General features: G+C 38.3%; 1 protein-coding gene across 4 annotated transcripts in view; it reads right to left on the reverse strand.

Annotated features, from left to right (window-relative positions):
* Positions 1–24,051, reverse strand: part of PPP2R3A (protein phosphatase 2 regulatory subunit B''alpha) — a 195,533-nt gene that overhangs the window by 141,848 nt on the left and 29,634 nt on the right. For all 4 annotated transcript variants that reach the window (XR_006609229.1, XM_045088873.1, XM_045088874.1 and 1 more), the window contains one exon: positions 1,014–3,432. Coding sequence is in view for 3 of the 4 variants with exons in the window: in XM_045088873.1 (XP_044944808.1) it covers positions 1,014–2,993 (1,980 nt within the window). In the remaining variant the exon portion in view is untranslated. The remainder of the gene's footprint in view (positions 1–1,013; positions 3,433–24,051) is intronic.

Genomic DNA, 24,051 nt, shown 5'->3' on the forward strand with positions numbered 1-24,051 from the left:
GACAGTGCTCACCAAGTATATTCTACGTGCTTCCCTATGTTTCTTAGCTTTGGGGCTAGAATCACTGCACTGTGAGTGGAAAGAAAGGGCATCACAGGTAGGAATAAGACAGTAAAAAGCAACATTTCTTTTTTTCCCTTCCTCAGTGAACTCTTAAGCCATATTTCAGATGGAGCAATAGGGCAGTTGCAGGAACACGGAGCATCTATCACCCTGAGCCCCTGAGCGAGACGGAGCAAAGCCCATCGCCAACTCATGTTAGATACATAAAATGAACAAGAAATTACTGTCAGGCTAAGACATACACACGAGTGGGAAGATAACTGCCTTTTTGGGGTTATTAAAGCAAAACTATCAGCAGGGTAAATTCAAAGCCTTTTGAAAATACTACTATCCTATGACCTTAAAGTCATAGGATAAGAAGCAAATCCTATACACTCTAGTCTTTACCTTCTTTGAAGACCCTATTGCACGAACAATACTTTCAGAAGAAGGGCCAACATGCTCATGAATTCCTTCCAGTATGTTAGTTGCGTTTTCCCAACTAGATTTCAAGGTCTTTAAGAAATCATGTCCTGTCTTTTTTGTACCTCACACTGCACCTTATAGTCTGTACATGTATGTATTAATGACTGGCCTACTGGTTGACTAGGGAGGATGAGGCTAATATTAAATGCCTAATTGTGTAAGGTACCTTGCTTGCATTTCACCTAAGTTACCTTGATCCTTATTTCTAATAAATAGATGAGGATATTAAGGCTAAGTAACTTTCCTCTGGTCACAGGGCTAGGAAGAAGATGAAACGTGTGAGGAGGGCAGCTGAAACCAGTCTGGATGACTCTAAAGCCCTTGCTTTTTAGTTTTTTTCACTGAACTAGGACCATGCTTAGTCTAAGGCAGGAAGTTTATTAGAAAAGAAAACGGCCAACAGAAATAGTTTTTCTTTTTAAGTTTTGCACAGATTAAAACATTTCTTTGGCTAATTCTCAGGACTCAAGATTGTTGGGTCTTACCTTGATCACCTCTGGAGTCTGCTGAATCAAAACTACTGAAGTAGTATCTTTGGCTTTATCACCAATAGGACTTCTACAGACCGATAAATTGGCCTGGGAGGCAGTTGTCAAGGTTTCCTGTAGAATCTGCATCATTTCCTTTTCTTGTGATAGGCTCCCTCTGCCTGATTTGCATTCGACTAGTTCTTGAGCAAAATCTTCAATGCTTTCTAGAATTCGCAGTAAGAGGACTCGATCCTCTTCCTCTATTTTGTGTCCATTGGTTTCAATAATCCTTGTTAGACAAGAAGGGGAGACTTTTTCGGTGGGTGAAGAGACTTTAGACTTGGGCTCAAGATCTATAGGAAGCTGATCAGTCAATGGACTATGACTATTTAGAGAGTTAGAGCTTTTACCTTTGGTAAGTGGCTCTCTTAGAGAGGTCTCCATTTTCTGTGAAAATGATTCCAAATCCATTAATAATTTATCTATCTCTTCCTGACTATTAGGATTCATAAAATCTCTGTGGTCTCCCTCTTTAATTTTAGGAACTTTTGATTTAAGGTCTTCCTCACATAGGTTAACAACTGGTTTCTCAAATATCTTACTACTTTCACTTTGCAATAAGGCAGAACATTTTTTAAGAGGAGGACCACAGTCTGAAAATTCTGCTCTATCTTCATTTACCTTTAACAATTCCTGACCAGGTCCATTCTCTGTCCTTTGTCCTTTATCTAATGCTTTCTTTCCATCTGACTCTTCTTCAATATAAAGGGTTTCCATTAGGTCACCAGAAGAAACATTTTCTAAAGAGTTCATGGTAGATTGAAGCTGGGCATCTTTTGGAGTTCTGGGATCACTTATCTCAAGGTTATATAAGGGATCTGTAGAGTTGTTTGGAGTGGATTTTACTGGGTCTGTTTTCCTAGAACTGTGTTTGTCATCTTGCAGTGCTATAGTTTGAAATTGTCCAGAGTCAGGGGCTGAGAGCTGGACAACATCTTCATATTTAGGGGGCTGTTCAGTGCCAAATACTGGGGAAAAGGGAGTCAGTTGTAAAGTGGGCATATTACTGACCAGTTCTGTTAAATCTATAGCCTCATTATTTCCAGCTTGCATGAATTCAAATGGTAGCTTTTTCAGATAGGATGCTAACCTGGTCATTACATTCACATAGACAGTATCAGTGTTGGCATCGTTGCTGTTTCCTTCATTGATGCTATTCCCTGACTTTTTCTTTATGCATTGTTTTATGATATCTGTGCATTTTTTCAAATCTTCAGAGCATTTCAGCAAGATGTCCAAGCACATCTTTATGTCTGTTACAGAAGAAAAATTATCTATTTTATGTTTTTCCAAAATCTGAGTAACCAGGTCCTCTTCAGAGAAGTTGTGAAGAAGCATTGAAGTTAGGTTTGTGTCAAGCGAGTTTCTATGGGACAACGATTTTTCCTCAACTGAGGCACTCCGGAGTAAACCAAAGGATGGGGAGTTCCCATCATTGTTATAATGGCCACAGAGGAAGTCAAAATCAACTGACCTCCTATTAAATGAGTCAGACTTAACTTTTCTTCCCTTTTTGTAAGCTGCATGGTTAGAGTTCTTGAGCTTTTCAAAGGAAAATTCCTTTATTTTTCCACTGGCAAAACTGATTGCTTCTCCTGCAATGTCCTTTAAGTTACAGGTATTCTGAAAGGCAGATCCTTTCTTGACCCTGGGTATGCCTGTTAGGACCTGCTGGTGATAGTCACCCTCAGCTGAGGAAAACCCGTTTTCATGGGGTAGAAACATAGAGCCCAGATCCGCATCTTTGAACTGAGACACAGGGATGTGTAAGAGGTCTGCACAAACACTATGATGTACCACAATGCAGTCAACTCCATGTGTAAAGGTGTGGCAGGTTCCAGTGCAATAATGTATAGCTTGCTCAAAACGCCGGTCTATCACCACACTGCTGTAGTGGTTCACAGTACTGACCACAAGTCTGTAAGTTGCTGCCATAATATCGAATCCACTCAGTGATGTGAACTGAATTTTCTAGAACTTATTTCAAATAAATTCTCCTAACTTACACTCTGCTGAAAATATACTTGATGACTAAGTTCAGTGGTTTCTTGAAAATGTAACGACCTTTCCTCAAAAAAAAAAAACCATTTAAATTTGGGGTTTGGTAACTGTCAGGATACAGTAGCTATTGCACATGTGTGCTTGTATTAGGAAGTCTAATAATTTAATAACTGTGCTCTTTAGTTTTATTTAGTAATATGATACTGTAGGATTTTATAATATAAAATCCTCTTTCAGTTCTTCAGCAGTTTTTTGATGCAGAAATTTATTGTCATGAATTTACTCTCATAAATCTTAGTTGGCAGTACAGAAGTACTGTGATAACTGAGTCCTCCAAAGAATTAAATGATCCATTTTTTGGTGAATGAGAAACCTGTAATGAAAAAAGAAAACAATTTTAAAAATATGATTTCTTAATCCTGACAGAACCTTTTATTTCCTCTTTTGCATCCCATATGCAGTTAGTCACCAAGCCTTATTCTTTGCCACATTACTGCCTATCTTTGATTCATGTCTTTATTTCATCACGGCCTATGCTCCTTACTACCTGGAGTATTATTACTTCAACTCTGCCTTGTTACAACTGCCTCCCAGTTGGTATTTCTTACTCTGCCCTCCTTGCCACCTTATATGACACCAACAAGCTTAGATTCAGATAGTTTTTTAACCCTCACAGTTCCAAGAATTCACACTACTGATCTCTGTAAGTAAGGCACCATGCATCCTACCCCCTTTAACTTATTTTCAAGCCTTTCAACATCTGTTCCCATCCACCTGCAACCTTATTTTGTGCTACTGCCCTGTGCCAAACTTTTGGTTCCATCAACCTAATCTTTTCAAAGATTGCCAACAAATAGTGCTTGTTCCTTATTCTACAACTTCCTCTATACTTGAAAATCATTATCCCATCGTCTTTTCTTACTAATAGAGAGAAATGACCAACATTACTACTTCTGATCCTATCCTCTCAGGTACTACCACATGCAGAGCTTTCTCTTGTTACCAAGTGGACAGGATTTACTTCATCATCCTCTTACTTAAAAAAAAAAAAAGGATTTAAAACCATGCTTTAGTTGTTTTCTAAAAAGGTTCAATCAATTTACTCATTCAAGAAACACTGAGTGCTTACTATGTGCCAGGCACTTGTTAAGTGCTAAGGATATAGCAGTGAATAAAATAAAGTCCCTGCGCTTATGGAGCTCATAATCTAGCTGAATAAAGAAAACCAGCATGCATGTAATCATACAACTTAGATGGTGACATGTTCTATGGAGAAAACTCAAGCAGGGTAGGGTTTCAGAAAGAATGAGTGGAACTGTGTTATAAAGGGAAGTCAGGTAAGATCTCACTGACATTTGAACAGAGATCTGAAAGAATAAAGGGAGCAGGCTGAGAAGGTGTTTTGGGCTAAATCATCTCAGGCATTATAACCATAGATACAAAGGCCCTGAGGTGGGAGCACGCTCGATGTACTATAAGAAAGAGAAGGAGGCTGATGTGACTGGCACAGAGAAAGCAAGTTGGGTGGTGTGGGAAGTGAGGTCAGAAAGGAAAGGTAGGGGATTAAATCATGCAAGATCTGTAGACTTATGATGAATTTGGCTTTATCCTGAGTGAGCTGGGAAACAACTGATGGCTACTGAGCAGAGGAATGACATGATCAGACTTATATTTTAAATTGGTAATTCTGGCTGCTATGGTCAGAAGAGACTGTGAGGGAGCAAGATAAAAAGCAGAGAAGCAAATTAGGGGCTACTGCAATAAATCAGGCAAGAAGACTTGGGGGCTTGGACCAGGACAGTAAAGTGGAGAAGTTTAGATACTGTATATATATCAAAGGTAGAGCTAGTAGTATTTGCTGAAGGATAGGTGTATGATACTACTAACTCAAGAATGATAAAGTAAAGCAACGAAAGGGAGCTGATGACTGAAAGGAGAGCATTGATTCCACTATGCCATCGATAGAAGTGGCATTTTTTTTTTAAAAGATTTTATTTATTTATTTGACAGAGAGAAATCACAAGTAGATGGAGAGGCAGGCAGAGAGAGAGAGAGAGGGAAGCAGGCTCCCTGCGGAGCAGAGAGCCGGATGCGGGACTCGATCCCAGGACCCTGAGATCATGACCTGAGCCGAAGGCAGCGGCTTAACCCACTGAGCCACCCAGGCGCCCTAGAAGTGGCATTTTAACCAATAAAAATCTTTACCCCCTTAATGAGAAACAGAACGTTATTGTTTTCATTTTTAAAATTAACATATAATGTATTATTTGTTTCAGGGCTACAGGTCTGTGATTCATCAGTCTTACGCTTCATAGCACTCACCATAGTACACACCCTCTGCAATGTTCATCACCCAGCCACCCCATCCCTCGCACCCACTCCCCTCCAGCAACCCTCAGTTTGTTTCCTGAGTTTTAATCTCAGGTGTCTCTTATGATTTGTCTCCCTCTCTGGTTTTGTCTTGTTTCATTTTCCCTTCCCTTTCCCTATGATGCTCTGTCTTGTTTCTCTAATTATTGTTTTCATTTTAATTTCTTCAGTCCTAGAAAACTTTTTTGCTTGTTTTGTTTCTTCTCTGGTAAATTATCTCTTCACATCTTTTGCTCACTTAGGTATTAGAGATTTAATGACTACAGATAAAATTAATTCATGCAGAACCCTTTCTTTTGTTGAATTCTTATGCCAGAGTACCTTTCCTGGACCTCTGGATCCAATGATTACTTTGTTTTTATGCCAGTACTACACTATTATAATTACAGTTGTCTTATTAAGTTTTACTATCTGGTTTTGCTTCCCATATCCCTAATTATGATTAGAACTCCAAATGTTCTTTGATGGTCTTCTAGATGAATTTTTGAATAGTTAAATTTTAAGAAAAATGTTATTAGAATTTGATTCTAATTGCAAGAAACTTATGAATTATTTTTGAAAAAAACAGTGATGCCATTATAATAACCGATTTTCTATCCAGGAAGATATAAATATTAATTCCAATATTTATTTCTCTCTTTGTGGTTTTCCTCAGTGGGTTGCCCCCTCCCCCATTCTTCTTGTCCTTCAATGCCTAACTTTGTTACTAATATGAATGGGTCTGGAGCTACTGTGTCATGCTTCACTTCCTTACCTTCAAATCTCAGATGTTGGCTCATATAAAACTAGATCTCATGAAGAATGAAGCTGAAGCAGAAAGAAGTTCCATACTAAAGGAAGTGCCCAGGGATACTTGGGTGGCTCAGTCATTAAATATCTGCCTTTAGCTCAGGTCATAATCTTAGGGTCTTGGGATTGAGCCCCACCACCAGGTTCCTTGCTCAGTGAGAAGCCTGCTTCTCCCTCTCCCACTCTCCCTGCTGTGTTCCATCTCTCTCTGTGTCTCTGTCAAATAAATAAAATCTTAAAAAAAAAAATAAAGGAAGTGCCCAGTAATTCTTAACTGAAAATGCAAACAAGCCAAAGAGGAACTAGGTGTTATGGGACAAAATATTGAACATGGCAATAGAAGAAGTACCTTTCCAAAAGATGCATAAAAGACAAAGAAGAAATAGCACCAAACATGAAAAACTATATGCCTTTTCAGAAATCCAAGATTTTGAAAGAGCTTTTCAGTAAGGATAAAAGAAAAATAAAGGATATTAGTAAGAAAGTATATCAGGATAGCTATGTGAGAGACAGTAGGGCTATATCCTAGCACAGTTGGTAATTTAGGTGATAAAATGGGTACAAAGGTGAAATACATGAGTGCTAGAAAGCTTAAATAATTGATGCCTATGAAAACACGTGATAAATTCCTAAATTAACATAAAGACTATTTTATTTCTCTGAAATCTGAGAAATGAGAGACGTTATTTCTCTAAGGTTGGATATAACCAAAACAGCCAGTTTATAAAATAACATGACAGAAAATACAAGTCTTCATGTGATATTAGAATTCAAAATAGTCAAGGAAGAAGAGACAACACCGGACAAAGATAGACATGTGCTTTTAGACAAGGGCTATCCTATAAAACATGCTGTGTTGATGGGAATATTCTATACGTGTTCTGATATGGATGCCATTAGCCATATGGGGCTACTGAGCCCTTTAAACGTGGCTGGTGTAATGGAAGAGCTGAATTTTAATTTTATTAAAAAATTTAAATTTGTAATTATTTATTTTAGATTCACATAGAAGTTGCAAAAGTAGTACAGAGAGCTCCTGTGTACTCTTCCTCCAGTTTCTTCCAAAGAGAACATCCTACATCACCATAGTACAGTGAGCAAAACCAGGAAATTGACACTGGTATTATTCACCAGTTTTACTTATACTTACTCCTTCTCTCCTCCCTTCCTTCTACAATAAATACCACCACAATCAGGATACAGAACTGTCCCATTACCCCCAAGAGCCCCTTCTATTACCCTATGACTTTATATATACTGTGACTATAAAGTCACAGTCACCCCAATCCTAACCTTGACAATCACGAATCTATTTTCCATCATTATAGTTTTGTTATTTCAAAAACATTTCATGAATGGAATCATAAAGTATATAAACTTTTAATATTTTCTTCTCTTACTTAACAGAATGATTTTGAGTCATTCACTTCACACATGTACCAACAGTTCATTCCTTTTTATTGCTGAGTTGTATTCCATTGTGTAGATATACTAAAGTTTGTTCACACATTCATTCATTCAAGGATATTTATGTTGTCTCTATTTACAAATAAAGCTGCTGTGAATACTAGTGCACAGGTTTTTGTGTGGACATGGTTTTCATTTCTCTGCATAAATAAAAGCGTGACTATAGGGTTGCATGTTAAGTATATGTGCATACATATATATGTATGTGTGTGTATACATAAAGATTTTATTTATTTGAGAGACAGAGTGTATGAGTGGGGGGAGGGGCAGAGGAGAGCTAAAGAGGGACAAGCAGACTCCCCATCGGGTAGGGAGCCCCACGAAGAGCTTAATCCCAGGACCCCGAGAACCTGAGCCAAAGTCAGACACTTAATTGACTGAGCCACCCAGGCATCCTTTAAGTATATCTTTATAAGAAACTGCCAGACTGTTTACCTGCATGACTACACCATTTTACATTCCCATCAGTACAAGACTTATGGTTGGTTCCACATACTCTTTAGCATTTGGCATTGTCACTATTTTCTATTTTATCCATTCTAATAGGTGTGTGATGTTATCTCACTATGGTTTTAACTTACATTTTCTTAACGGCTAATGATGTTGAACAACATCTCCTGTGCTTACTGACCAGCCCCATATCTTCTTTGGAGAAGTGCTGTTTAAATTTTTTGCCTGTTCTAATTAATTGGTTATAACCTAAAAAGCCATATGTGGCTAGTGGCCACCATATTAAACAGTGTAGTTCCAGATAACAGGAATGTAGCTTTCAGAAATGCTAACACTTTAAAAGAAAACATGAAGAAAAAAAAGAAGATAAGGCAAAAAGGATGATTGATAGGTTTTAAAAATGCAATTTGATGAATTTGCCATAAGTAAACTTACTGAAGAAAAAAGTGGGAAGAACTAATTGTAATTTTAGGACTCTAAATTAAAGTTTTGAAGGGACATAACTGAAAAAGGGAGGAAGCATATAACAAAGCCAAACCCTAAGGGGTGGCTCTAATTTCAGTAAGAAGCTTAGAGTCTAAAATGATTTGAGCTTTTTATAAAAATGCAAAAGAGACCAAGATTACTTCCTTGGTATTTGGTTCAGATCTGTGAGTGTCAAATTCTGCCTTTTTTATTCAGTCCATGATTAACTGATGCCCAACTGTCTAGCTGGAATCCTAGACATGGAATCTAATCCAACTAGTCTCAATCAGAGATAGATCATAATCTATCTAATTCAGATAGATTACATGGGTTGAATTCCCACCCTGCCACTTACAGCTATGAGCGCTTACATAAACTGTTTAATTTCTGTTAGGCTCTTTCACCCGAAAAACAGAGATAATAACGCTACCCATCTCATAAGGACTAAGTGAACACATCAAATGCTTAGAACAATGGTTAAGACATAAGAAATGCTCAATCACTATTAGCTGTTATTGGTATAATTCACTCATCAAACATTTTCTATTCTAAGCCAGACCCAAAATAATTCTATGACGGCCCTGAGTATACTTACTGTCTGCGGGCAATGAGAGAAGCAAGCACAGTGGGAAACAGAAGCACTAGGGCAGGGCTCTGTTTTCCCCCATTTGTTCCCCCATTTCCCCCATTGCTCTTCCATTAGAAAATGTTCATAAGTAAAAAGCATTTTAATTATTCATTCAAAAATAACCAATTAATATTTTTATGGATACGTATTGACATTTTCTTATGAAAATTTATAAATGTATATTTTTCACAAAAGTTTGACTACACTATGTATTTTAAAACTTACTTCAAACTAGCAAGATCTCATGAATCTGCTTCTATGTCAGAACAGATCTAGATGATTTATTTATTTATTTAAATTTTTTAAAAAATTATTTATTTGTCAGAGAGAAAGAAAGAGTGAGTAAGCACATGGTGGGGGAACAGCAGGCAGAGGGAGAAGCAGGCTCCTCACCAACCTGGGAGCCCGATGTGGGACTTGATCCCAGGACCCTGGGATCATGACCTGATCTAAAGGCAGCTGTTTAACAGACTAAGCCACCCAGGCATCCTTAGATCAGTTTTTTAGATTTATTTATTTATTTGAGAGAGAGAGAGAGAGGGAGTGAGCCCGCACAAGTGGCAGAGGGATGGAAGGACAGAATCTGAAGCAGACTCTGTGCTGAGCACAGAGCCAGCCTGGGGCTCAATCTCACCACCATGAGTTCAAGGCCTAAGCCAAAACCGAGAGTTGGATGCTTAACTGACTGTGCCACCCAGGACCCCAGATCTAAATCATTTTAATGGACATATAGTATTTTACCATATGGACAAAATAATTCAGCCATCTGCCACTGCTACACTATTAGGTTATTATTTTTTTGTTTTAAAATAACCGATAAACATTCTTACACACTTTTCAGAGCTGTTTAGTTATCTTCCCAGGATATATTCCAAATAGTAGAATGCTGAGTCAAAAGGGGTATGTGTAAGTATATATACACATTTTAAAGGTTCTTTGATATATAAGGTCAGTGTTTCCTCCAGAAAAATGACAAATTTCTACTTCCAATATCAAGATAGAATCAGATCCATTTCTCCATGTTCTCCTTCAGTGACAGCACTCTTTAAATCTTTGCTAATTTGAGAGATTAAAAAAAAGAAAGTGCATTATTTTAAATTGTGCCCAAACATAGTTTTATTTACCTCATAAACATTTTGTGTTCATTTGTGAAGGCTTTCTTCATGCCGTTGGCCCATTTTGAAACAGAGCATCCAAATTAGAAGAGTCAGGAAAGACTTCCTAAAGTAAGGAATGTATGTACCTGGTTTTGAAGGACCAATGAAAATTAGACAAAAAGAATGGGAAGGGGGTATCTGGGTGACTCAGTCAGTTAAGCGTTTGCCTTGGCCTCAGGTCATGATCCTAGGGTCCTAGGATTGAGCAACTGCTCAGTGGGGAGCCTGCTTCTCTTCTCTCTCTCTCTCTCTGCTGCTCCCCGTTTGTGCTCTCTGTGTCAAATAAATAAAATCTTAAAAAAAAAAAAGAAAAAAGAATAATACTCTAGGCACAGGGGAACATATAGGTGAAGGCTCAGAGGCCTAACATGGCACAACTGAGTTCAGAACTACAAGCAGTTCCAGCTGATTTCACTCGAAAAACAGAGATAATAACGCTACCCATCTCATAAGGACTAAGTGAACACATCAAATGCTTAGAACAATGGTTAAGACATAAGAAATGCTCAATCACTATTAGCTGTTATTGGTATAATTCACTCATCAAACATTTTCTATTCTAAGCCAGACCCAAAATAATTCTATGACGGCCCTGAGTATACTTACTGTCTGCGGGCAATGAGAGAAGCAAGCACAGTGGGAAACAGAAGCACTAGGGCAGGGCTCTGTTTTCCCCCATTTGTTCCCCCATTTTCCAGTGGTTCCAGGTAGTCCTCCATAGGAAACTGCTGTATGGCCATTTCTGATGAAGTGGATTTGTTGTGAAACAAAGGTATAGAAGCAGCAGACAAGAAAATTTAGGAAGGAGAGAACTGGATTTTGAAAGACAAAAGCCTTACCAAGTAAAGAAGGGATTAAACTACACCTTACAAGCAAGAAGGAATTCTACAAATGCACAAAAATATGAAATTGGCTTGTGTGTTTGGAGAATTATAAGGAGTTTGATATTGCTGAAGTGAAAAATGTACAGGATGGATTTTATAGTTTTAAGGTATCCTCCAAACAGTAAGAATAAAAATAGGAATTTAAAACTCCATATTTAAAGAACCTAAGAGACACCTGTAACCCCAAATCACTATGTATGAAGATAGAAAGCAGAAGCAGGAATGATAAATATTTATTAGAGTAGAGGGGGAAGGCATACTAATGGCAAGCAAACCAATTCACCTGGCATAACCCAATACAGGCCTAGGCTTGGAAATGGGCTAGGATAGAGGACTGAACATAAGGGGATGGTTTGAAAGTCTATAAAGAAATAGCCTTCCCTACTCACACTACACAAACTCAGAACAAGCACCAAGCTAAGGGACAGAAAGAGAGGGTGGTAAAGGCTGGAATTTGAGGTCCAGATCACTAAAAACTAGGCTTATTACCTCTAGCTCCCAGCCCAGGTCCAGATCACTAAAAACTAGGCTTATTACCTCTAGCTCCCACCACCAATGTGGATTAAAGAATCCTTTACTGGAGGGACGCCTGGGTAGCTCAGTTGGTTAAGCAGCTACCTTCGGCTCAGGTCATGATCCCAGGATCCTGGGATCGAGTCCCACATTGGGCTCCTTGCTCGGCAGGGAGCCTGCTTCTCCCTCTGCCTCTGCCTGCCTCTGTGTCTGCCTGTGCTCGCTCGCTCTCTCTCCCTCTGTCTCTGGCAAATAAATAAATAAAATCTTAAAAAAAAAAAAAAAAGAATCCTTTACTGGAGATTAGAAATCCCATCTAACCACATGATCATCTTATAGTGAAGCCCACTAATTGACAAATGCTACCCACAAATACAGAGCTTCTTTTGAGCTTTTTAGAGCCTCACTTTTATTTTAAAGATTTTATTTTAAAGATCTCTTATTTATTTATGAGCGAGAGAAAGCAAGCATCAGCATGAACAGGGGCAGGAGCATGGCAGGGCAAATGGAGAAGCAAACTCCCTGCTGAGCAGGGAGCCCAGAAGGGGGACTCCATCCCAGGACCCTGGGAGCATGACCCTGGGGAAAGGAAGATGCTTAACCAACTGAACTACCCAAGTGCCCAAACAAAGCTGATTTAAAATAAAAGTAAGGGGACGCTTGGGTGGCTCAGTTGGTTAAGTGACCGACTCCTGATTTCAGCTCAGGTCCTGGGATGGATCCCAGAGTCAGCCTCACCTCGCAGCGGGGGAATCTACTGCCCTGGCCCCAGTTGTGCATGTGCAAGCATAGTCACACCCTCTTTGTCAAATACATAGATCTCAAGAAAAAAAGAGTTAAATCAACTTTACTAATGTATTATTTATATATAATAAAAATGTACATATTAAGTGTATAATTCAATGAGATTTAAGAACCATGAAACCACTGCCCTAAAGGAGAACAATTACAACATCCAAAAACCATCCTTGTGCCCTTTCCCAAGCAATTCCCCTAATCTGCAGTATCTGACAACCACTCATCTGATTCCTATCACAACAGATTAGTTTTTTCCAGTTCTAGATCTTCATATGAATGTAATCATACAATATACATACTTTTGAGTTTGGTTTTTCTCACTTAACACCATGGTTTTGAGATTCATCCATGTTATTGCATGGGTTAGTTGTATATTCCATTTTACTGCTTAGAAGGTATTTTACGATATAATATATCAATATTTATCTTCTCTGCTCACCAGCTGATGAATATTTGAGTCATTCCTGGTTTGGGCTCTTATGAATTAAAGCTGCTATGAACATTCAAGTAAAAGTCTTTGTTGGCGGGGGGGAAGGGGGGGCGCCTGGGTGGCTCAGTGGGTTAAAGCCTCCGCCTTCCACTCAGATCATGATCCCGGGGTCCTGGGATTGGGCCCCACATTGGGCTCTCTGCTCAGAGGGGAGCCTGCTTCCTCCTCTCTGCCTGCCTCTCTGCCTACTTGTGGTCTCTGTCTTTCAAACAAATAAATAAAATCTTTAAAAAAAAGTCTTTGTGGGTATATATTCGTTTTTTTCTGGGTAATTAACAGTGGAATTGCTGAGTCATGACAAGTGTATGTTTAATTTTACAAAAACATGTACAACTGTTTTCCAAAGTCGTTCTACCATTTCACATTCTCATCAAAAACACCTGAGAGCTGTAGTGGCTCTATATCCTTTTGGATACTTGTCAGTTACTTTGCTTTTACCCATTTTAGTGGATATGAAGTGGTATCTCACTGTGAACTTAATTTGCATTTTCCTGATGACTAGTGATAATGAGAATTTTTTCATATGCTTTTAAACAATTGATACATATCTTCTTTTGTGAAGTATTTATTCAACTCTTTAAGGATGTCCTTTAATTACTGAGTTTTAAAAGTTCATTTGTGTATTTTAGATACACATATTATCTCCTGGTCTTTGGTTCTCCTTTTATTTTGTCAGTAGCTTTTGAAAAGTAGGAAGTCTTCATCCTATTACCTTTAAATTTTTAATAGTCCTAAATTTTAATAATCCAATGAGACAATTTTTCTTCTGTAGTTAATAGGCTGAATTTGAAGATCACCCATCACCATTTGTTCAAAAGACTATCCTGTTCCCATACTGGAAACTTTGTTGAAAAACAGCTACATACAGAGGTTTATTTCTGGATTCCATACTCTTTTATCTTTATATACCCCAATACCATTCTGTCTTAATTATTGTATTTTACAGTAAATCTTAAAATATCTTTGACCTTTGAAAACATGGATGGGTTTGATCTGTATGGGTCCACTTAATATGCAGATTTTTTCCTTTAAAGATTTTATTTTATTTATTCAGAGAGACAGAGAGAGAGCACGTGAGGAGGGAGGAGATGGAGAGAGAGAATCTCCAGCTGAGCACAGGGCTGGACACAGGGCTTGATCCCTCAACCCTGAGATCCTGACCTAAGCCAAAATTATGAGTCAGAAGCTTAATTGACTGAGCCACCCAGGCACTCTGGCAAGTATTTTTCAAAAATATAATGGAAAAAATGTGGATGATTTGTGACAATTTGAAAACCCTCACTGATGAACCACATAGCCTAGAAATATTGAAAAAACTAAGAAAAAGTTAGGTATGTCATGAATGTATAAATACATGTAGGTACTAGCCTACTTTACCATTTACTACCATAAAACATAAATGAATCAATTATAAAATATTAAAATTTGTCAAAACCCAGATATACAAACACAAACCATACACGGCACTCTTCCCAGTCAAGAGAAATATAAACAAACATAAATATTCAGTATTAAATCACAGCTACATACAAATAACTATAGTACACATTGTACTACTGTAATAATTTTGTAGTCACCTCCTGTTGCTATTGCAGTGAGCTCAAGTGTTAAAAACATCCACTTAAAATGCCATGTGACACTAATAATTTCCATGAGAGTAGTTCCTCTCTCCAGTAAATTGCATACTGCAGTAATAAGTGATCAGTTAGTTCTTGCTATTAGTAAAATTTTTGGAGAATCAAAAGTTATACTCAGATTTTCAACTGCATGGGGGCTGGTGCCCCAACCCCCATGCTGTTCTACGGCCAACTGTAGTAATGTAAATCCTCCATTTTTTTTTTTTTTTCCTTTTTCAGAATTGTTTTGGCCATTCTATTGGCCATTCTATTTCAAATTGTTTTGGCCTTTGCACTTCCATGTCAATTTTGGAATCAATTAGCCAATCTTCACAAAGAAAGCCTGCTGGGATTCTGACTGAAATTTCATTGACTTTAAATCTCCATTTGTTAATTCAACACCCAAAGAAATGGGCAGAAGACCTGAACAGATATTTCTCCAAAGAAGACATACAAATGGCCAACAGACACATGAAAAAATGTTCAACATCACTCAGCATCAGGGAAATACAAATCAAACCCACAGGAGGTACCACCTCACAGCGGTCAGAATGCCTAAAATTAGTGAGTTAAGAAATGACAGGGCACCTAGGTGGCTCAGTGGGTTAAAGCCTCTGCCTTCGGCTTGGGTCATGGTCCCAGGGTCCTGGGATCAAGCCCCACATCGGGCCCTCTGCACAGCAGGGAGCCTGCTTCCTCCTCTCTCTCTGCCTGCCTACTTGTGATCTCCATCTGTCAAATAAATAAATAAAATCTTAAAAAAAAAAAAAAAAGAAATGACAGAGGTTGGCAAGGATGTGGAGATAGGGAACTCTCTTACACTGCTGGTGGGAATGCAAGCAGGTGCAGCCACTCTGGAAAACAGTATGGAAGTGCCTCAAAAAGTTGAAAACCGGGGCGCCTGGGTGGCTCAGTGGATTAAGCCGCTGCCTTCGGCTCAGGTCATGATCTCAGTGTCCTGGGATCGAGCCCCGCATCGGGCTCTTTGCTCAGCGGGAGCCTGCTTCTCTCTCTCTCTCTGCCTGACTCTCCACCTACTTGTGATTTCTCTCTCTGTCAAATAAATAAATAAAATCTTTAAAAAAAAAAAAAAAAAAAAAAAAGTTGAAAACCAAGCTATCCTATTATCCAGAAATTTCACTACTAGGGATTTACCCCCAAAATACAAATATAGTGATCTAAGGGACAACTGCCCGCAGTGTTTATAATAGCAATGTCCATAATAGCTAAACTATGGAAAGAGCCCAGATGTCCACTGACAGATGAATGGATAAAGAAGATGTGGTATATCTGTATATATAAATACAAAGGAATACTACTAAGCCACACACACACACACACAAAGAAATCTTGCCATTTGCAATGACGTGGATGGAACTAGAAGGTATTCTGCAAAGCTCATATGAAGATCATAGAGGAAGAGGAGAAAATATAAAATGAGGTGAAATCAGAAAGGGAGAAAAATCATAAGAGACTCTTAAGCATAGTAAACAAACTAAGGGTTGGGAGAAGGGAGGAGGGTGGGGGGATGGGGTAACTCGGTGATGGACATTAAGGAGGGCATGTGATGTAATGAGCACTGGGTATTATATAAGACTGATGAATCACCGACTTCTATGTCTGAAACTAATAATGTATGTTAATTGAATTTAAATAAAAAATTAAAAATCCCCATTTTTGGCCAACAATATCAAGTCTCTAATCCATGAAACCCATGAATATAAAACAGCTCTCCATTTATTTAGATGCTCTTTAATTTCCTTCAGCAATGTTTATGAGCCTTTCACTAAATTTATTCCCAAGTAATTCATGTTGTTTGATTCTAATGCAAATGATACTATTATTTTAATTTCATTTTCCAGTTGTTTGTTGCTGGTAGGTAGACAGTAGTTGATTTATGTATATCGATCTTGTTACTTGCCACTTCATTAAATCCACTTATTATTGTATTTTTTGGGTAAATTCCTTGGGATTTTCTACATAAACAATCATGTTGTCTGAGAACAGAGATTGTTTTATTTTTTCCTTCCCAATATTTTCTGCCTTACTGCCTACTACACTAGCTAAGATCTCCAGAACAATATTGAAAAGGGTATATTGCCATATACCCAGTCTTAGGGAAAAGTATTCTATCTTTTAGCATTAAGTATGATCAAGCTGCAAGTTTTCTGACACTCTACCAGACTGAAAAGTTCTCTTCCACTATTAGTTTGTTGAGAGTTTTAAAAAATTTCACACAGTTATTTAATTTGGTCACATACTTATTCTGCATTTATTGAAATGATCATGTAATTTTTACCCTTTATTTTGTTAATGTGGTGAAAAGGGGGTAAGATAAGTGAAATTTATATTAGGAAGGCAAGACATAATGTTTAAAATAAAGGAATGATCAATTTGCAATATATGCACTTATAAATACTAGGCAAATAATGAAAGAAATAGTTAAAAAAATTCACATCTCATTGGCTCTGAGCAGACCAACTTAGGAGAGGAAATAGGTATTTTTTTTTTTTAAGATTTTATTTATTTATCAGAGAGAGAGAGGGAGAGAGCGAGCACAGGCAGACAGAATGGCAGACAGAGGCAGAGGGAGAAGCAGGCTTCCTGCTGAGCAAGGAGCCTGATGTGGGACTCGATCCCAGGACGCCGGGATCATGACCTGAGCCAAAGGCAGCTGCTTAACCAACTGAGTCACCCCGGCGTCCCGAAACAGGTATTTTTAAAGAAATCTCAAGCACTGATATTTTAATATGACAACTAATATGTAATATTGGACAACAAATTTTTAAAATTAAAAACAGGCTCTAGAAAGATGTAAAGATGAGGCTAGGGTGATTATTACGTGTTAAGATTTGGGAACAAGGGCACAGGGGAAATAAATGCAGCTTTAGGCATGGGTTGTTTTGGTGGGGTATCCAAAAGGTATTTCCCATGTAGACAGATATACTTGGCAGGGAAGAGATGAGTTGAAATAAAGATTTTGGAATAAGCACTAGATTCAGTGGTTTTAAAGCCACAGGAGTGCTCAACACTGATCACGCACAGGGCAAGAAAAGTCCAGGGCAAAATTCTGAGGAAGGCTGCCATGTGCTGGGTAGGGAGGAGAAGGATGCAAAGAAGACAGAGAATGAATTTCCAAAGGGCAGGATGAAAACCAGCCCAGAAAACACAGAAGTCAAGGGAGAAAAGTATTTCATTCTTTCAATATGCTGAATTCCAAAGACTTTTTTTTTTTTTTACCAAAAACAGAGCTATACTTTTCTTTTATGGGTGTTTCTCCATAATTTCATAGAGAAATTTGGTTAGTTAAAACCTGGAACAACATACATGTAATGATGGAAAACAGAGAATGGTGTTACACATATTTTTTATGTTCTATTTATGTGTTCTATTTCAGGAAACATCTGCAGCACAGAGTAAGAGGTACAGAACTTCCACTGCTTATCTCAACTGCCGAAAGTGTTCAAGAAAAAAATGATCAACAGAAATCACTGACACAAAAGAAAACTGGCTAAATATCCGTGTCACTTAGATGGGACATGTGAGGATGCAGAAGAGGAAAAACGATTGAAAAATGCCTAAAAACTTATTTAACAGAGTACACAAGGTGTGATGATTCAGAAGTAATGAGTCATTTAGAAATAATAAAACTTATCAGTTTGCCTGGAAAACACAGGCACTCTTTAGTGGATGACTCAGTATGGAAAATGATCCCAAGAGAACAATTTAGAGGCATACAAAAACATATACCATTGAACTACTTTACTTGTAGGATAAAAAGGAGACCTGGAATATTTTACTTGTTATGTACACTTTAAAAAAGGTAAGAAAATAACTTAGAAAATCTCTTAGAAGGGAAGATATTTCTGATGCTCAAAGAAACTATAATATGTGTATATGAAAGAACAATTAAAGCTTTAGGTTTAGGGCTAATGTAAATAATTAGACTAAAAGATAAGAACATATCAGCAACAGGCCTAATATGAGCATACGGGAATTACGAAGTGCTTAAAAGTCTACTTTTACTTTTATACCAATGGAAGAAAGGAAATGTGGCTGAGGGGAAAAGCACCAGGTGGATGATCAGGAGCTCCTCGTCCCAGCTTTGCTTTGTATTAACCAGCTTAGCAAGTTGGTCAAGATGTTACCTTCACTGGGATATGACCTTCTCTTCTAGAAATACAGAATAAAATACAGAATAAAAGTTGGCTCTGGAGTCCAGGAAACATGATGAAAAACAATTTTTTTTTCCTGTTTTGAATTAGAAAACAGCTATATTTTCCTAAAAAGCGATTTTGTATTATTTGAAGAAGCACAGTGAAGTGGCTAATTTTTAAGGCATGTAGTGTGTAAAGATACTCATTTCCCTCAGTAGTGGCTCTGAAAGGAAAATTTACAGGCTTTAGTTTTACTTCTTTATAATTTTTTAAAATTCTCTTATAAATTTGAAAACATCAACAATAGTTCTGTCTGTTGGTAGTATATATTTTTTAAAGATTTTATTTATCTATCTATCTATTTATTTATTTGACAGAGAGAGAGACATACAGAGAAAGAGAGGGAACACAAGCAGGGGGAGTGGGAGAGGGAGAAGCAGGCTTCCCGCTGAGCAGGCAGGACCCTGGGATCATGACCTGAGCCGAAGGCAGACACTTAACGACTGAGCCACCCAGGCCCCCCTGTTGGTAGTATTTTAAGTTACTTTAATTCAAATATTTTTCTTTTCTAAGTCTTTATTTGGGAGGAGATCATATAAATATCAAATCACATCCTACAGGTAAAAATCATTTGACACTTTAGGAGAACATAAATTCAACACAATTTGAGAGCCAGGTATTCTTCAGGATGAGGGAACTAAGAATTAGGTGATTTTTGCCTCAGACAGCTTATAACATGAGTAGGCAGAGAAAGAAAATACCTAACTTTTATATCAAGAAAGGCATCCCAGAGAGGAAGATTGCCAAGCACAGTCCCAGAGCTGAGCAGAGCAGTAGCAGTTAGCTACAGGAAGAAAGGGAAAAATGACTTGTGGACAACGGAAGCAAGGCATGAAGTGGCATGAGATGTGTAAGAAGTTACCAGGAGTTTGGTATTATTTCAGGGTCAAGTTTGAAGAGAGGCTTTGAGGCACCACAGCAGAAGGGGAATAGAGACAACAGAGCAACAGAGAACCCTTGAGAGGTTGAGGGAATGAAGGGGCAAGATCAGATTTATACTGTAGGCCAGCACTTGGTGAAGTACTAGGGAAAACAGACCTGGAGAAGCAAGACCAAAGCTAGGCAGATCAGGAAGAAGGCCTCTGCAGAGTCCGGAAGGGAAATTAGTGAGGTTATAAATGGAAGGCAGCTCAGAAGCTTAAATGACTAACCCGCGATCACAGGTCTATAAGCAGGATCTGAACATTAAGTTTTTATCTTTAAACCCCATGCTTTTCTACATCCCTGCATAAACACAAATTCTACTCCAAGTTGACAACAGATCTAAATTCATTTTTATTAAGTAAATTCTGGATCTTAAGGGACTTGAATCACTAATGGATACCAAGTACCCCAAATGTTCACAGAAAACAAACAAAGCTCTTGTCTTGTATGAACTTACGGGATAAAAGAAATGAGACAAAAAGAATAGATCAATTTATTCAATGGGTATTTATTCAGGTACTCCTGGGCCCTGAAGAAGATCACATCCTAGTGATTGTTCCTTTTTTTTTTTTTTAAGGATTTTATTTATTTATCAGAGAGAGAGAGCGAGCACAGGCAGACAGAATGGCAGACAGAGGCAGAGGGAGAAGCAAGGAGCTGCTGAGCAAGGAGCTCGATGTGGGACTCGATCCCAGGACGCTGGGATCATGACCTGAGCCGAAGGCAGCTGCTTAACCAACTGAGCCACCCAGGCGTCCCGTGATTGTTCCTTTTATTACTTATTTTTTTTAATAATTTTTTTTAAAGATTTTATTTATTTGACAGACAGAGATCACAAGTAGGCAGAGAGGCAGGCAGAGAGAGAGAGAGAGAGGAGGAAGCAGGCTCCCTGCTGAGCAGAGAGCCTGATGCAGGGCTCGATCCCAGGACCCTGGGATCATGACCTGAGCTGAAGGCAGAGGCTTTAACCCACTGAGCCACCCAGGGGCCCCAGATTGTTCCTTTTAGAGCGTAATTTTTACATCTCCCTTTCCTTTCCTGACAAGTTAATTTTGGTACAAGTAAGCAGAGAGGCTCTTTAGAGCCAAGTGGGCAATTCTAGAAGATGACCAGGAACATGGAGCAAAATAAATAAAGCACAGGTTGGGAGAAACTTTGCTTGAATGGGATGATAAGAGAATAGGAAAAAATTCCCAAAGGATGGCATGGCTGGAAGAAAGCTGGGGATGGGCATGGAACAGCCTTCAGTGCAATTTGGATTTGACAGATCAAAGTTGTTGCTTACTTTTTTAAGACAGTTTTAATCTTTATAAAAGTAGTGACTATAGAAATATAACTTTTTTAACAAAAAGGACGGGGAAGGATCACACCTAGAGGAAGTTTCAATGTGAACATTTTTGTAAATGTCCTTTTTTGGCTTCAGACATAGATATACAACTAAACAGACACGAGGATTTTGTGAATATGTTTGTTTGTTTGTTTGTTTGTTTCTTTCTTTCTTTCTTTCTTTTTTAGAAATGAAAGTGAGACTTCATTATAGTTTATTACCTGTTTTTTCCCCCCACTTAATATAGGGAAACATCTTCCTAAAAAACAAAAAGCTGTATCATACACTTTATATACATTGTGTGGATATGCCAAATTTACTTATTCAATTCTCTATTAAGGCACATGAGGTAGTATGATAAGTAAAGAAAGGAAGCAAGCAAATGATAAAATGGACGTTAGCTATAGCAGCACTTTGATTATTCCAAAGGTGGAAAGAGAAAAGACATATGGGACTTCATGAGATTTTAGTGTTCCAGACATAAGATGAATAATGTCTGAATCAGGAATTCTTTGTGGATGAAAAATTTCCAAAAGGGGAACAACAACAACAACAAAAAAGAGACTGTAACCCAACACACACTAAAAATGAAGTAATTTCAAATCTTCACATCTGCAGAACAGATAGAATGTCAAAGAAAGCACTCAGACAACTTAAAACAGCGGGTGGACTGCCGGGGGAAAAAACCAATTGCCATTCTAGTGGTCATCCACGGCCACAGCTTTCCAAGGAGGTGACAGAGCCCTCCAAATTGTGCTCTAATAGACAGTGCACTGAGCCTTTCTTGTGAGATGTTAAGGGCCTTAAGACATCATGTATCCTCTCTGGGCCTCTGTTTCCTCCGGTTCAGGCAGGCTCTGTAAGTTGCAAACCATGCAGAGTTCCCTCAGAAGTTGCCAATACTAAGCATTTCTCACTGCAACCAGAATAGCTCTGTTTTCATCTCTTTTATACACTGGATCTCCAAAAAATATTTTATTTGAAAAAAAAAAAAAGAGTTCCACCTCTTAAAAATACACTGAACATCACAGGATTAAAGAAACACAATATTCAGGGCACCAGGTTGGCACAGTTGGTTAGGTATCCAACTCTTGGTCTCAGCTCAGGTTATGAGATGGAGCTCTGTGTTGGGCTCCCCACTCAATGTGGGGTCTGCTTGGGTTTCTCTCTCCTTCTCCCTCCCCCTTGCGCTCTCTCTATAATAAATAAATCTTTTAAAAACAAGAAATATAACATTTACTCTTCAGATTATATATTAATCACAAATGCAAAAATGTAAATTGATAACGGAGGGATGTGACCACCTTAACATCCTAGTTAAATATAGCATCACTAAAATGGGAAAAAGAGACCATATGTACCTCTTTCAATATGATGCAGTGTGAAGATCAAAGTACCACTTACGGAGTTTTCTAGCCAAAAATGCTTAGCTTTAACTAACCTTTTAGATCTAATGTCCAGGAAATATAGGCAATAGAGAAATATGTTGCTACCATGAGGAAACAAGAAATTCAAGATATGGATCATTTTAAAGATAGTTGCCCTGGTTTCATCAATAAATCAGTATCAGGAGAGAAAAACTAAACATGTAGAGATGAGATGGGGGAAAAGGAGGTGGAACAAACACTAGCTACAAAGGCTCTGAGGTGGGAGGACATCTTGACTGTTTTAATAAGAGTAAGAATGCCATTGTAACTAGACTCTGACTTCTGCTAAGTGAGACGGGGAGCTACTGAAGAACTCTGAGCAAAAAAATGACATGATCTGACTTACTTTTTCAGAGGATCATTCTAGTTGGTTACTCTGATAAGAGCAGACTACCAGGGACAGAAGAGAAAAGCAGGGACACCAAAAAGGGGCAAATATTACTGGAATAATCCAGGTAAAACACGAAGCTGGTTTGGACCAGGTGGCAGCAGGGAAAGAGTGAGAAGATTCTGTGTATAATTTGAAACAAGAGTTAACGAACAGATGTGTGGGCTTTGTGGAAAACAGGGAGGTCAGGATGTTTATGAGTTGATTTTAAAAACGGTTTTGTTTCTGTTTTTGCTTGAACAATGAAGAAGAGGAGACTGATATTAATTGAGACTGGGAAGACTGCGGGAAGAACAGATTTATTGGTAGGAGAGGGAGTGGTGGTGGCAAGGTCGGTAGTTCAGTTTGGGATATTAATTTGAGATGCCTGTTAGACACTCAGGTAAAGACATGCAGAATGCTGTTGGAGCATCAAGTGTAGACTTTAGGGGAGATGATCAGGGGAAGGAAAATAGAAAGATAAAAGAAAAAGTTATATAGAAATATTTATTTTATAATAAATCATATTCTGTAAGATTCTGTATTTCTATATAAAATATACAATTGTATAGAAGGAAACAACCAAAGGCTGAGCTCTGGGGTACTCAAACATGCAGAGCAGTACTATACAATGAAACTTTCTGTGATGATATATTTATATATCTGTTCCATTCAATAGGTAGCCACTATTCACATGTGGCTACTGAGCACCTGAAATATGGCTAATCAACTGAATAATCAAAAATTTCATTCAAATAGTTACAAGTAGGTAGTGGCTACAGTACTGGAGAGTGGACACCTAAGTTTGGGGAAGTGATGAGGAATCAGCAGAAGACTGAAGAGAAGTGTCCAGAGCGGGAGGGTCCATGGGTCTCTCGTGTTTTTGCATACATTGCAAGTGAGGCACTGATCATCTTGATAGTCAGTGACATGATAACTGAAGCCAAGTGAAGAAGGTGTTTCAACGAGGAGAGAGTGATCAACTCTGCTCCTGAATGTTAAGTCAGATAACAGAGAAATGGCAGCTGGAGACATCATTAGTAACTGTAAGAGCAGTTTCGATGGAATTATGGGGACAGATATCTATTTGGCTTGGGTTAAAA

Source organism: Mustela putorius, unplaced genomic scaffold, assembly GCF_011764305.1.
Source record: "Mustela putorius furo isolate JIRA1106 unplaced genomic scaffold, ASM1176430v1.1 tig00003834_pilon_pilon_pilon, whole genome shotgun sequence".
Taxonomy (NCBI): Eukaryota; Metazoa; Chordata; class Mammalia; order Carnivora; family Mustelidae; genus Mustela; species Mustela putorius.